Source organism: Zonotrichia leucophrys, chromosome 10, assembly GCF_028769735.1.
Source record: "Zonotrichia leucophrys gambelii isolate GWCS_2022_RI chromosome 10, RI_Zleu_2.0, whole genome shotgun sequence".
In the NCBI taxonomy this organism is placed as follows: Eukaryota; Metazoa; Chordata; class Aves; order Passeriformes; family Passerellidae; genus Zonotrichia; species Zonotrichia leucophrys.
In genome coordinates, this window is record NC_088180.1 from 4,433,738 (window position 1) to 4,449,189 (window position 15,452).

General features: G+C 41.0%; 1 protein-coding gene across 3 annotated transcripts in view; it reads left to right on the plus strand.

Annotated features, from left to right (window-relative positions):
- Positions 1–15,452, plus strand: part of SCAPER (S-phase cyclin A associated protein in the ER) — a 135,971-nt gene that overhangs the window by 34,384 nt on the left and 86,135 nt on the right. For all 3 annotated transcript variants that reach the window (XM_064722208.1, XM_064722206.1, XM_064722209.1), the window contains exons 15-20: positions 234–374; positions 2,758–2,913; positions 3,615–3,757; positions 7,258–7,339; positions 7,454–7,606; positions 8,746–8,853. In XM_064722208.1, coding sequence (XP_064578278.1) covers positions 234–374; positions 2,758–2,913; positions 3,615–3,757; positions 7,258–7,339; positions 7,454–7,606; positions 8,746–8,853 — 783 coding nt within the window. The remainder of the gene's footprint in view (positions 1–233; positions 375–2,757; positions 2,914–3,614; positions 3,758–7,257; positions 7,340–7,453; positions 7,607–8,745; positions 8,854–15,452) is intronic.

Genomic DNA, 15,452 nt, shown 5'->3' on the forward strand with positions numbered 1-15,452 from the left:
GAGACAATCTCAGATTCAGGGAAGGTATGACAGGAGGAGAAATGTGTTGCATGTAATCAACAGAAATGGAAAAACTCACCAAACTGAAGCAGTGTACTTGGAGTTAAACTTAAGGCAGGCTTTGTGTAGGGCATGATAATACTTTATTACTGTGAAGAAAGCTTCAAGGATTAGAAGATTCAGGCCCTGTTGTCAGATGTTGTGTTAGTAATGAATTGACTCCTTGTGTATAGGAGAAAGATGTGAGGAAATGGAAAGAAGAATTGTTAGATCAAAGGCGCAGGATGATGGAGGAGAAGTTACTCCATGCAGAATTCAAACGTGAAGTGCAGCTACAAGCAATTGTGAAAAAAGCACAAGAGGAAGAAGCTAAGGTGAGTGACTTTGTTTTCAAAGGAACTATTTCATAGCTGTGCTTTTTTAAATGTTGTACTCAGAGTGCTTTGAAGTAGTTTGTGAAGGACAGTGCAGTTTAGACACGAGCCCTGTGAGCCATGAAGCAGATAAATGCTGATGTCTAAATGGTGCACTTTTCTCTAATACAACTTAAAATTAATTAGCTGTTGTTAGACATCATGGTGGGGTGGTGTGGGAGAAAAGATGGATTGAAAGAAAGAGCTGATCATTATCTTGCTGCTTTTGTTCCTCACAGTGTGGGGCAGCTGTCATTTTTGGTGATACCTAGTCCTCCTGGAAGGACTAGAAGATCTGATGATCAATTCTCTGCTTTTCCAGCTCCATGGGGGAGCTCATTTTTCTTCTCATTTGTTAAAAAGCCATTCCAGATCCAGCATTCTGTGTCCTTGAACAGTAGTTGTGTTGCTGTGTTTTGTACCACAGATGTTGTTGAGCAGCTGGGAATAGACAGAGACCTGCAGTTAGTATGTGGCAGCTATTCTAAATTAAGTATATTTAGTGCTCTTCTGACTTAATACATAATTCCATAAGGCAGTCACTAGATGGATGCTTTTTGGTTTGCTTCCTTCGTACTACTTTGGTGGAATTTTTAGTGGTTTCACTCCAGCTAGCAGCTAAGCACCACACAACCACACACTTATTCTGCCTCCTGTCCCATGGGACTGGGGAGGGAAGAGAGAATCTGAAGTGTAAAGGTAAGAAATCTCATGGGTTGATACAGAAACAGTTTAATAACTGGTTGGGGAAAAATCAGTTCAAAGAAAAAGGAATATAACAAAGAGAGATAAGTGATAAGGTCAAGTGATGCCAAAGGAAACAACTGCCAGTCCCTGAGCAGTGGCCCCACACCAACCTCTCCCCCGTTTGTTGCTGTGCTGATGTCCTGTGGTCTCAGATATCCCCTTGGTCCCTTGGCCTTGATACTGTGCAAGCCCTGCTCAACAGTAATTAAACATCCCAGTGTTGTCAGCACAGTTTCCAGCACAAATCCAAAACATAGTCTCATCCTAGCTGCTGCAAAGAGAATTAACTCTATCCCAGCCAAAAGCAGCGTAAAAGAAATGAAGTATTTTGTTTTAAAGCCTGTTTTTCCCAAGTGAAGATACATGAAACTGTTTCATTATATGATGAGCATGTGTCTCAGCTGTGATTGATGCAGCTGTTCATTTGTGTTTCAAGATAAGCACAACAAAACTGATTGCACTTTTTTACTTAGTTGCTGTTTCTCTCTTGGATTAAAAGGATTTCTAGACTACCTAATTCAGTCTGCCATACATTGATTACTATTCCATTACACCAGTGTGACTTCTGTAATTGTGCTAACTAAATCACACTTGCCGTAGTTCCCCAGATAAGCAGATGTTTCAAATATTGTGTATTTAACTGTGTAGGATCTGCTGGCTCATGAGGTTCCACTTCTCTGGAAATCAAGGTTAATTGGGCCAGAAGGCTTTAGAGAAATAGCTGATGGGTAGGATAGCTGCAGACCATGGTAACTGTTGCTGCCCAGTTGGTTATCTAAATACCCAGTGCTTGCTTGTTTACTGACCTGTAAAAGCCATCCTGTAAATGGATTCCAGTCAGTAAACAAAGTTACAAACATAATCCTACCACTCTTTTTCATGATCTGTTTTTGTCTGACCATATGTGTTCTCTTTACCTGTTTTATTTAGTGTACACATTGAAGTTCTTTTTAGCTAACCTGTTCTTACTTTTTTTTTTTTGTTCTTATGTATGACACTTATGTATGAACATGTATTATGTTTTTCACTGTGGTTGAAAAACATTTTCTTTCTTATTCATCTATGTATACTTACACTTTTTTAATCACTAAGTTCACATGTATTTAAAGTTAGCTCAAAAGCCCCGTTGGATTCTACTAGCACTTGTGCTAGTAGAATTAGTAATTAATTTTACTGATTAATCTATCTGGGTTTTAATATTACACATTTATTACTGTGAAGAAAGCTTCAAGTATTAGAAGATTCAGCCCTGTTGACTGAGAGAATGGACTGATGAAGTCTCGATGATGACAGAATTGAGAGAAATTTTCTGTATTTTACCCAAAGTTTCTTGTTTCTCTGATACAATTCAAATTTTCTTTTTATATTCCACAGGCTGTCTTGGTTAAAACAGACAAAACAATTAAAAAATCATTACAAAGCCTAAAGACTTATTCTCAAGTTTTCCAACTCATTCTGGAGAAATGTCCCTCCAGTTTACTACTTGTAGTTTACAGTTTAATTATCAAGTGAATAGTTAACAAATGGATGAAATTCCCCAAGATGAAACCTATTTCAACTTCTTGGGTCTTTTCTTACCCTTTCTGCTTGTTTTCAGGTCAATGAAATTGCTTTTATAAACACCCTGGAGGCTCAGAACAAGCGGCACGACGTGCTGAACAAGCTGAAGGAGTACGAGCAGCGCCTGAACGAGCTGCAGGAGGAGCGGCAGCGCAGGCAGGAGGAGAAGCAGGCGCGGGACGAGGCAGTGCAGGTAGGACAGGGCTGGAGCTGCAGGGCGCAGTGAAATTCAGCTTTGTGTCTCAGTCTGGCTCTGCACATGTAAATGAGCCTTGCTTGGTCGTATCCAATGCAAGCTGTTACAGCTCCAGAGCTCAGTCCCCAAGGGGACTGGGTGCCAGAAGCCAGCTCGCTCTCAGACCAAGGCCGCGGGTTAGCCCCTAGCAAGCAGGGAATATTCAGCTCTTAGTGATTAGGCAGCTCTTGTGATTTCAGCTTTGCTTGCTAGGTAGCTTTTCCCTTGGCCTAAGGCTCCAGCAGACGGTAGAGAGAGGAGAAGCAGAAGACCCTGGCTGTTCCACGAGTATGGCTTTATTGAGGGGTCTGTGAAGGGTCTCAGCTCTTCTTCTTCCGAGTTAGTAGGGGTACAGTATGCTACTTTTATACCCTTGGCCCGTATCCAATCCTGACCAATGGCAAAGGTGTTAGAGTGACCATAAGTGACCAATAGTAGGGTTTAACACAATATTGCCTTACATGGCTATAGGGATAAGGTACAAGGCGGATGTCCCTGGAGACAGGAAACTTCTTTGCCGCTGTGTCAGCATTCTATTCTCCAAGGGGCCCTGGCTAAACCTGAGGGGTTTACTACACACATGTTCAAGTACAGCTTCTCTGAACTCCTGTGTGTTTCATGAGTAAAAGATCGATGAGAATTCGCTTTTCCCTGGCCAGGAGCGCAAGAGAGCCCTGGAAGCGGAGCGGCAGGCCCGGGTGGAGGAGCTGCTGATGAAGAGGAAGGAGCAGGAGGCACGGATTGAACAGCAGAGGCAGGAGAAGGAAAAGGCACGAGAAGATGCAGCCCGGGAGAGAGCCAGGTAACTTTGCAATTGTTTCTTTGGGTCCCTTCACCATTATCCTCCCCAGAAACTGCACCTTCTCTGCAGCAGCAGTACCTTCCTGGGGTGTCAGGCTTAGGATTTTAAAAAGTATCATTAATAAGGATGCTTGATGAATGGCTTGAAAGAAGAAATCAGGTCAGTCATCATAAATTCTGCATTATGTTTTTGTATTCCTTACATACATGCACAAATAAGCTGTAATACTGTATTTTATTGTATTCTTCTTAGTTTTATTGCAGACAAGACCTTGTAATAATTTGCCTTTTTCATATTTCACCTTAGTTTTCAAAGGAAATAAGATTTATGTACCCATGTTCTCCATTTCCTCCACTCTCCAGAAACTTTTGGGCTTACTGGCATCAATTTGATTTCACATTGTTGTAGACACCAAAGATTACATTGGAAGCACACAGCCAGGAAATCAGGCTTCATTGATTCTGCTGCCTGTGAACTACTTGGTTTATAGTTTTGCCCATAATTAAAAGTTCATAAAGGGGACTTCACATGGACTCTTCTCTCTCTTCCTTTTGAGGTGCAGGGAGGATGAATGTTGGTGTGCAAGACAGGTTTGCTTTCCAGTCTGATGCAGTCTGATAATTTCTACTTGTTTGATTTACTAAATTCTCTTTGTATTCACCTCCTATTTCTCCCTCTTTTCCTGCAGTTCCCCTGCCACAAGCATTCCTTAAAACCTTGGTAAAAGTTAAGGTTTTTTCTGTGAAGGGTGTTTACTAATGGTTCTTGATACATTTTTAATGTCATGGCTTGTTGTCTTCAAAATTGTCAGAAAGAGGATTTTTTCCCCCCAGGTAAAATATTCAGAAATGTATTGACCAGCTTTCATCTTCTGAAATCCTGAGCAACATCATCAAGAGAGTCAGCTTTCCATTAGAAGTGTAATGAATTCTGGGCAGGCTCTGTAGCCTTTGCTGGGGCTTGATGGACCTTTCCTCATTGCATTGAGCCAAAATCACCTGAGGTTGAGTGGGTTGGAAGGGATCCTTCAGGATCTCACACTCATTTGCAAATACTCGAGGAAGATTAGGACTAATGGAGAATTTGGTTATGCTGTTTTGGGAAGATAGACCCTGCATGTGTGAGGCTTCTACATCTTTCTGAAATTTGAGGAAACCCTCAAAGTAAGCAAATGGTTGGTAATTGCCCTACTGACATCTTTGTCTTCTAAGGCTTTCCACAGTTAGATCCTGTTGAAAATCTTCAAGCAGAAAATTTTCCTTGCTCTTTGAGTTTAATCAGTGTTAAATCTGCCCCATCCCTCTGTGACACCCCATTAATTTCCTTATGACTTGTAAGGAGAAGCAGTTTCCATTTGCCTTCTGTTGCTATTGTGTCAGCAAATCTCTGTTTGTTGCTCTAACACTCAGTTTTTAACCCTTTGTACTTGATATTGCAGTACTGTGCTTGCACTTGTTTTTCTTTTATTTTCTTTGCCACATACTGGTTACACGAGAGATTTTTTCTCTTTTTCTTTTCCTTTCTTTTTTTTTTGATCATTTTGGGAAAGAGTAGGAAGGAATGCATGTGGTGCCTTACACTGTGGTGATTCTGCTCTGTCAGACATTACATCCCCTAATAACAGTTCTGAGGTTTCTCTGCCATAGCAGAGTGAGGGCAGGACTCGGGGTCCTGGCCTTGGAGCTCAGGGAGGGATGAGCTTGGCAGGAGTGTGGCTGTCCTGTCCCTTCTGTCCTGGACTGCAGTGTGTGTTGGTGGAACCTTGGAGGTATCACTTGGTGTTTTGTTGGTTTTTTTTTCCTGCAGCTAGGATTTGGCTTGTATCCTGAAGATTTAACACTGGCTGGAATGAGCAATTTTTGCAATATCTACTTTAAGTTCCTTCTGTATAAGCTTTACCATGTGCATCTGTGGGTGATTAAAACATCTGTATGAATGGAATAGTGTACTTAAAACTGACTTCAAAAGCCCCTCTGCCCTTAACTTGTTTCCAGTAAAGCTTTAGTTGTAATTTCAAAGTATTTTATATTCCAGAGAGTTGAAATCCACAATACAGAAAATGTTGTTCTTGTCAATAGAAATCATAAAACTGTATAAACCACATAAAACTGTATAAAGTATCCTAACCATGGAAAAATAATGCTTTTCAGAAAGGCTTGTGCAGGAGTTGTGTTGATGCTCTATAAATGGAAACTTGAAAATTTTGCTTCAAAGACAAAATGTAATTAGCCCAAAGTATGAAATGGTGATAATCTGTTGGAGTTTGTAGCATTAAACAAATATGTAAAAATGCAGACTGAAAGAATTAACTCAAATAAGCTTGTGGTTCAGTTTTCCCTTCTGTACCTCAGGGATGATAACACATAAAGTACCTAATGCTTCTCATCATAATCTCCTCCCCACCCCACCCCTCCCACACCCACAGTGGTTGGAAGAGTTCACTTTTTCTCTCTGAAAGAACAATTTTTAGTGTTTATCATTTGATTTACTTCCTCTGCTGTCTTCTTTCCTATCCACTTTTATATTTCTTGTGGATTTTTATTTTAAAAATGTTACTTGTACATTTATGGAGCTGATCTTGTTTCTTTCTGTCAGATTTCTGTTTAAAAACCCAGACAAACAGGAATCCACACATGACAAAATCCATTTTTGTTTGGATAATAGTCCTCATGTCAGGCTCTCTAGTTTTGGCACTCAGGCTGCTTTAATTTTGGAATGCTTTTTGAAAAGATGGCTGATGGCTTTGGTTGATTCCTGCATAGCTCAGTTTTACCCAGAGCCTTCATTATGTCTTTGGCACTTCAGAGCTGCCAGGCTTCTCTCCCATCACATTTTACAAGTTTTGTTTGTATAAACAGCACGAGTAGCTGACTTTCTTCCCCTTTAGGATTTAGTTGCTCCCTTGGCTCACTGACTGCTGGGAAGTTGTTCTTGATGAAACTTCTGCCTGTGGGTTTCTGCTTAATGGTCATGGTTGCAAGTCAAGTTACACCCCTTGTTCTTTTCTTAGAAAAAAAAATCTAAATCTCTTCAACAGGGTGATGCTGTTGGTCAGAGTTTTCTCTGGGAGTTTCTGTATTTAAATTTGTACCAATGAACATTTTATAGAGCACTGCCCTGAGTGTTGCAAAGGGGGCTTTTCACTGTGTCATCTGCTCTTCCCCATTGATTCAGTGGCTGCAGCCCTTGGCTGCAGAATGCAAGTGGTGACAAGGTGTCACAGTCATCACTCTTATGTGGCATCTTCTTGGCTATCACTGCTCTGACTGGGACTGAGCTGTGATCCTGGTTCTGCTGCAAAGGTTCAAGTGTTCATTAAGTCTTTCAAATGAAAACATCCACATTCTCTAAGTTGTATTTTGTTGTTTTTCTTTTCTACTGAACCATCTTCAACTGCATTTTTGGGTTTTCTTGTTCTGCATTCCAGCCATAAATGTGTCAGTGTTATTCATGCTTTACTCTGATACAAATTCTCCCTGTACTTTCTATCCTTTGGTTAGAGATCGAGAAGAGAGGTTGGCAGCTCTTACTGCAGCTCAGCAAGAAGCCATGGAAGAACTGCAGAAGAAGATTCAACTGAAGGTATAAATGGATACATTAGTTGAAAAATACATCAATATTTCTTTGCACAGTTCAATTCCATTTGCTGTCATTTGATGTTTTTTCTCTTCGTTGCTTTGTTTATTTTCCATTCAGCATGATGAAAGTATTAGAAGGCACATGGAACAAATTGAGCAGAGAAAAGAGAAAGCAGCTGAACTCAGTAGTGGAAGGCATGCTAATACTGACTATGCACCAAAGCTCACCCCCTATGAGCGAAAGAAGCAGTGCTCGTTGTGCAATGTCATGGTGAGTTGGGCAGAGGGGACACTGCTGGAATTGCAGGACCAACCCAAGGCATGAAGCCACAAGTACTGCTTCACTCACTTGCACATTTACTGTATCCCTGCTCTGCTTTTGTAAAAAGTGCATCTTATTCTTCTGTCCCTGAGTCAGGTGGGTTAGGGAAGATTTCAAAGAGCTGTAGAGTTGTGGGTAGAATGGGGACTCTGGGCAGTGCTCAGTTATTGGCTGTCTGCTGAGAGAAGCAAGAACTCGGGAGCACCAGATGGAAGGAGGTAGTTTAAAGATAGATTAAAGCAAAGTAAAGAATGTGATCCTTTACATAGCAGGCAGCTGAGCTGGGAACACCTTGTTGTGAGATGCTGTGGGTATTTGCATTCCCTGTGAGTTCAGGGACTGATTGGTTAAGTGCAGTTGGACTGAAATTCACAGAGAAACCACATCAAGCTCAAGAAGTTCTTGAATTGAGTTTGGTTGGATGCTTGAAAGTGTTGGACAGGAAAAGGAGTGTTCTCTTTGTCTCCTCTCTCCCTTTGGTGTCTGATTTTTTGGTCTCTGTTGGAAGCCAAGGACATTGCTTGGCAGTGTCCCAACCTCAGCTGGGGCTCCCTGCCTGTGCTGCCCTCCCTGTCCCAGGGATGGTGGGGGAGAGACTGGGCCAGAGCTGGGAGATCTCCTGCTGATAACTCTGTCACTGCTTTGCAGAGTCTGTGCATTATCAGAGCCCTACATGCCACTGAGCATTATTTCTCTGTAATTGCTGCATTAGGTAAGATTGCATGGGATCACCTCAGAAACTCAGGCTCAGCAGGCTGGAGTCTTGTGTACTCACTGAGCTTGCATTTCAGGATGAAACTCCAATGTATAAAATTAGATTGAAGTCAAAATGAGAGCAGAGCCTAACATATTTTTTTATCTATTATTACACTGCTGGCTAGCAAATCATTCTGTAATTTACTGTTAACTCTTGCATAAAAGATGTTTATATAAATTAGCTTGAGGAGTAAAGGAGTAAAGTACTGTGCTTGAATTTCTGAACATACCCCTGACAAATTGGCGTGTTTTATATTATGTTTAAAGTGCTGTTATTTATATATTATTGAATTTGCAAAGGAAAAATAACTATTAAATCATTATCATTACAGATTTCATCAGAAGTGTATCTTTTCAGCCACATTAAAGGGAAAAAGCACCAACAAGCTGTGAGAGAAAACAGTAGCATACAAGGACGAGAGCTTTCAGATGAAGAAGTGGTGAGTTTTCTGCTGTTTTTTCTGTATTACTCCTGGTTTTAAATGCCATTCAGCTGAGTAGCCTATGCAAGTCTTGGAAAAGGAGCTGAACAAAACTGGTTCTGTTAGCTTGGGGATCAAGGCAGACTACCAATGAAAAGCAATGAAAGAAACAGTGCATTGACATACTGCAGGCAATTGCCATTTGAAGTTGATTCTTTATGAAATTGCTTTTCAATTAATCTAAGGCATTTTTCATGTCACTACATTTATCTTTTCATCCTAAAAATCTTATACATTACAGTTGTCAACATCCTGCTGTTTTCTTTGTTTCTTGTTGCTGAAAATCTCTTAGTCCTTTTCTAGGTGAGCAGGTGTGCTATGCTGTGCATCAAGGTCCATAATGCTGAAAACTGTAGTGCTAAATTACTTCAAAATGTAAGATTTGAACTGTTTTGGAAGTACTAATGTTGCTAAGAAGAATAATAGTTTTTCAGTAGCTTCTTTAGGAGAATTGGGATATAGAGTGATTTTGAGGAAGCGCTGAGGATTTTATACTTTACCAAGAGGCTCCTCCTCTGTAGAAAGGGCATCTGCATAGTTGTATCATGTGATTTTTTGTTGCTGATGCCAGAATTCAACTACAGTATTAAGTCAAGGGCTTTTTAATGAGAATTTGGGTTCTGCCACATCCAACAAATTTATGAATGCCCCTGTATTATATCTGTCAGGTTTGAGGAGGAAATAGTGTGCCAGCCAGCTCTTCAGCACTGATTCAGATTGAACTTGTATTTGGCAATCTGTTTCTAGCCAGGCAGATTTGGATGGCACTGTCCAGTAGTTCTGATTTTTTCACTTTACTTCACAGTTCTTTTACTATTTTTATTTACTGAAATCTTCTCTTTGTTTTCAGCTTCTTACATCTCATTGTAACATGTTTTCCTTTTTAAAAAGCTTTGGAGAGTTTAAGTCTCTGAAGTACTGGAATCCACAGAGGTGGTTATCACTGAAAATGCAGAAAAAGATAACTGGAGAGGCACAGTAGTCTGGAGGAATAAATATTTGTGGAGTTTCACTTTCCTGCCCCTTCCCAGCTATAGTGAAAGTACCTAAACTGATTTCTCAGTTTCTTTCTTCCTCTTGGACAGTGGTTAGTGGGAGTTGTGTGGTTTTGCATTTGGATTTTAGGTGCCTTGCCTGGTGTACCTATGTGAGAAATTTCCATACTGCACCTGTTTGCCTGGAGATACCAGCAGTGAGATTTCCCGGAATCTGTCCTGTTGTGGATTGACCTTTTCTGGGATCTCTCTGGCCTTTGCTGGTACCTGTCTGGCCACTGTAGTGTGGTTCTTGCTGGGCAGCTGGCTCAGAGGAGTCTGGGGGAGCACTGGACTGGATTTCCCTGTGGCTGGGCGTGCCACACTCTCCACATCTCATCTGGTAGCTGAGCAATTCCAGTGTCTGGAGAGCAGTCAGGTACTGACAGCTGCCTTTGCACCCAGCTGGGGAAACAGAAGTTCCACTAGAGGGCACAAAGATCCTGATTTTTGTGCCTAAATCCAGGGTTTCTCAGCAAAACATTTTGATGAGCACTTAAGAATGAAGGTTAGATGTATGTATTTCTTGAATAATGCTGAGTGCAAGAGAGAAAGGAGAGAACAATTTTAACTGAATGAACAGCTTGAGAGTTACTACAGCAGATTCCAATATCCTTCATCAGGATGGTGCTTAGCATTTGGCATACTGGCAATGCATGGATGCCTCCATTCTTAGGTATTTTATATATTATTCATGGCTGTATTTCACTTAGTCCAAGTATAAAATTCTGAGCTATATTATTGCAACCTGAAATTTTCCAGGTCTGAGGCCTTCTCTGCTTTTTATTACCCTTTTTTTGTTCAAAGAGCAGTAGTAAGATACTCATTATAGATCTGGGCAGTGTGGAGGAGGAAAGCAGTTTTACTAACCAGAGCAATCTGCTTTGTGTAGCTGTTATTCAGCGAGCATAGTTAACGCCAACCTCACAACTAAAGCATTCAGTAACTCCTCAAGTTTTGAAATACTTGAGAAAAAAATTCCCAAGTTTTATACAGAAGTGAACCCATATTCCAGGGAGCTTTGTAATAGTCATAATTACTTGTTTATCACTCATTTCAATTTTTCAGTCAGTGAAGGTAACTCTAGTGAGAACACACTTGTGCTACTTAAAATTATTACTTGTCATCTGTGATGTCTTTAGATTATATATGTCTTGTGTGTGACCCTTCTTCTTTGACATAAAAGATTTTATTTATATCACCTTTGACCTAATAAAATTTCACCTTTAACCTTATGCACTTGACACCTCAGATAACTTACTCTTGATCTTTGACTCATTTTGTGTTCAGCCTCTTCAGTATATTAGGTAGCTGCCTGGAAAGAAAGCTTTTATAAAATTCTAATCTGATAATAGAATTTCTTTACTATTACTTGGGAAATCACAAGATTTGAAATACTTTAATTTTGTCCATATTGGTAGCTCAGATTTAGGTGTCTCCTCAAGGCTTTGGAAGCTGATTGAAGCAAATGATTGTATAATTTTTCTTCACACAGTAAGGATTTTTCTTGGTTAATTTGACTGTAAGCAAAAAGTTAAAAACTTCTTAATGGTCATGGACACTGATTCCTCTGGGCCAGTTGGGTGGTAGGAGTTGATCTTGCCAGAAATAAAAAGAAGCTGCTGTATTCTAGGGGTTTTCTCTTTGCTGTAATGTCTATAAATTCTGTAATTTTAGAGATTTTTTCAGAGGTAAAAGCAGACTTCATGTTGGAGCAATGTCCCACTGGTTTGGCATTAAGTGCTTATTGTGCTTAATTCCAGCATGTCTGGTGCAGGAGCTGACAACTGGGATTACACTGTCAGGAAGGTGAATTCATTTGTGGATGTGAAACATGCAAAGAAAATAGTTTTGCTATGAATGAAGATACAAAAATGAAAAAAGCATGGAGTTCATTCTCAGATTGTGTGGCAGCTTCATTGCACATCATCCTTTTGGGTTTTCTTTATTTGGGGCTTTATTAGTCCACAGCTGAAACATTTGTAGCTTTCTCTTACAGCTCTTGGTTTTCTAACAGTATTATCCTGTAAAAGCAAATGAAGTTCTGTTCACATTGGTTACTTCTTTGTAACTTTGCTTTTGTCTGGCCTCTTGCAGATACATTAATTCACCTAGGTGGTAAAACTGGCAGCAGGCTGAAAATCATCTTCAGTATATTTCTGAAGCTCTCAGAGCTGCCAGTGGCCCACATCCTTTCAGCATTATCTCCAGTGCAGTAAGAGCCTGCTGCCTGCATTATCTCTCTGATAAGTGCCTGGCTGCTTCCATCAAACTCTCAGCTTCTCCTGCTTCTGCAGTGCCATTTTCTGTGCTATTGATTTCCCGTCCCCTCTCTCAACATCCACCTTGCTTTTAGTTCAGCAAAGGATGTAAACAGTGTAAGCAATTTGCTTTCATTGACTTCACTGGGATCAATTAGGATGTTGGTAGTCCTGACTAATTGCTTTGCTGAATGAAAGCCTGTGTGCCACAAAGGCCTCACTGAAAAGGTGCCTGCAAAAGGCACAGGACAACACCTGGTGATTTCATTATGCTGAGGAGTCTCTGCAAGGACCTTGTAGACGTTTTCTCCTACAGATTTTAGGAGCTACAGGCACTTTTTAGGCACTTTTATGCCCCTCTGCTTTCCCTTTTGCCTTTGCCTTTCTTGTGTCTCCTGGTTTGTTTGGAGAAATACACCCAAGAGCTCCCTTTGAGCCATTGTCCCAGCTCTCTCTGTATCTCCTGGCCTTTAAATGCCATGGTTTAAAGGGACTTTCAGAATATAAATCATGTCATTCCATGTGGTCTATGAATGTTTCTAATAAGTGAAAAGCTCTTCTAAAAACCAGATGCAGTAGATAACTTGGCAGGGTTTGGTTAATTTATATAAGGTGCATGCTACAATTTTATGTATTCCAAAGAAGGATGGAGGAATATTAATGAACTGTTGTTTGCCTATGTGAAAAATGTGCTTTTTCTTATCAGGAGAGAAAACTGATTCTTTTGTCATTATATAAAGGCAACAAAGGACTTCTAAGAGGTGCATTTAGATCAAATGAGAACATAATCCCATGATGGAGCAGAGAGGTGATTGTTGTCTGAAGACTGACAGCGTTAAAATGTGGGGATTTATATAAAGACCTGGTTGCTGGAGCCCACACACAGGTTCCTGTAAGAAAAGCTGCTGGCCAGTGACTGAAGCTGCCTGTGGAGAGTGGCTGGGGCTGCAGTGGGAGCTGTCCTGGCCCAGCTGTGCCCAGCTCTGATTTACAGAGTGCCTCCTGTGCTGGCAGTGCCCCAGGCAAAGCCCTGGGAGCTGTGCTGTGCCAGCCAGGTGAGCTTGGCAGCCAGCACCACCCACAGCCAGAGCTCCTGTTCACAGCACTTGGAAGTTCTGAAAGGTTTTGAGATTTCAGGAGCAAGGAGCTGTTTTCCTAGAGGTGTGTGCTGCTCCCATTATTTCTTGCAGAGGAAACTACTGAGGGAAGAAGATGTGGCAATAGCTTAATGTCTGACCCTTGTTATTCCTCATCTGTATTTAGTAGAATTTTTCTTGTCTAGACACATGGTGGTGCCAGGATTTTGCTAATTTTTTAATACTCTATGTTTTCATTCCAATTAAATTATATATCACTATTGTTTTGTTGCTTTAGCCTTTGCAGTATTGAAAAGATGCTTTTGTTTTCCTTTCTGAATCAAACTGTTTTCAAGTTCTTGTATTTAAATGAAGAGTGGTGTTTTATGGACTCCTTTGGTAGCCTAAAAGAGATGATTAGGCAAAATGCAAAGTAACAATACTAAGCAGGGTCACATTTTTAGTTCCATCTAATAGAGGAGTTGGAGAGGTTTATACCTGTGGGTATGTGGCTTTTAAAAACCATTATACACAATTAATAGTTTTCTTTTTTATTCTGAAACATTCAGATGGATGTTACATGTCTACCTGTGTTCACAGAATCAGACTGGTTTGGGTGGAAGGGATCCTAGAGCTCCTCCAGTGCCACCCCTGCCATGGCAGGGACACCTCCCACTGTGCCAGGCTGCTCCCAGCCCCATCCAGCCTGGCTGGGGCAGTGCCAGGGATCCAGGGGCAGCACAGGGGGGTCAGTGTGTCCGGCCTTGCTCTTGCCCTGGTGTTTGCCTCCATCTCTCCTGGCTTTTGGCTGCTCCATTGTGACCATTCCAGCTCAGGGAGGTGACCCTGGCCCAGCTCTGCTGGTGCTGCAGCCATTCCTGGGCTCTGTGGTGCTGCATGTCTTTTGCTCATATGTAGAACAATATTCCTGTTTGCTTTATCCACAGAATTCATAGTATATTCAATTTTTTTCTTGGCATCTTATTATAGTTCTCCAACAGTAGCCCATTTTTCTTCTCTGTTGCTCAGGGGAAACAATCTGTAAATCACTTGCAAACAAGAACTTCCCATCCCAGTAAAGCCTCAAGTTCTGGTTGAGTTGGCTTTACTCAATTATTTTTTTTTTCCTGAGGAAGGAAGGATGTCTTTTAGAGCAGAGTTGTGTTGCTAGAGGAGTGGAATTATGCCAGGCATCTGTGGTTCATTTTTGTTTATGGATATTTCATACCTCATGGTACCTGTGGTCCTTTCAGTCCAGGAGCTCTGGCCATGTCATTCTGCTATGAATAATTCTGTCCTGGAAGACATTGTCATAAAAATCAATGATTACAAAGTCTAATCCATGTTGCAGCTTGCAGAAGGTCTCTCAGTACCCCATACATCAATTCTAGTTTTTTGTACTTTGCAGAGCAATAGCTTCTTACCTTTAATTTATTATAAAGTATTGTTTTTCTTGGCAAAAATGCCTGTGATTAATCGTGCATTGGCTGTGCCTTTAATTGGGATAGATCACTGCCAGCAGCTGCACCCTTCCTGGGTTTGGCTTGGGCATCTCCAGTATCCACAGCCAGTAAAAGAAGCTGCTGCTGGCAGTCCAGCTGGGCCCTGATCTCCCCTTCCCCTCAGCTTGGGCTGTCCTTGCAGCCAGGGGATACAGTCAGGGCCTCCCAGCCTTCCTCCCTCATCTGCAGGGATGCTTCCCATGGCCAGGGTGCAGAATTCTCATCACACAGAACAGACACCTCTACTTTGCCTTCTGTTCCTGCATTTTGGAGTTCCAAGTGGGAATGGTATTAAAAATCTGAAGAAATACTTGAAGTTTCTATTAAGAATATTATTTGTTATTTATCTCAGTGGCAGACTGTTGTGTCATTGAATCCATGGATGAGCAAGGTGACTCAAAGTGCAGTCACTATCAGCAGTAAAAACAGTTTTCCATTGGGCATGCTGAAAAAAGCAGGATTAATCCCTCATGGAAAAAAACCTTCATCCTGGATGTCAAGGAAAACCTGGTTGTACAATGAAAGGTCACTCTTCGGTTTTGAATGAATAATAAAAGTTTTTTAGTGCTCTCAACTCATCTTCTAAAGTACAGTCTAGCATAGAAATGGGAATAATTAAAATCTTGATTTTGAGAAAATAACATTTGAAAATTCATTGCATTATAAGCTGTTTCTTATACATGT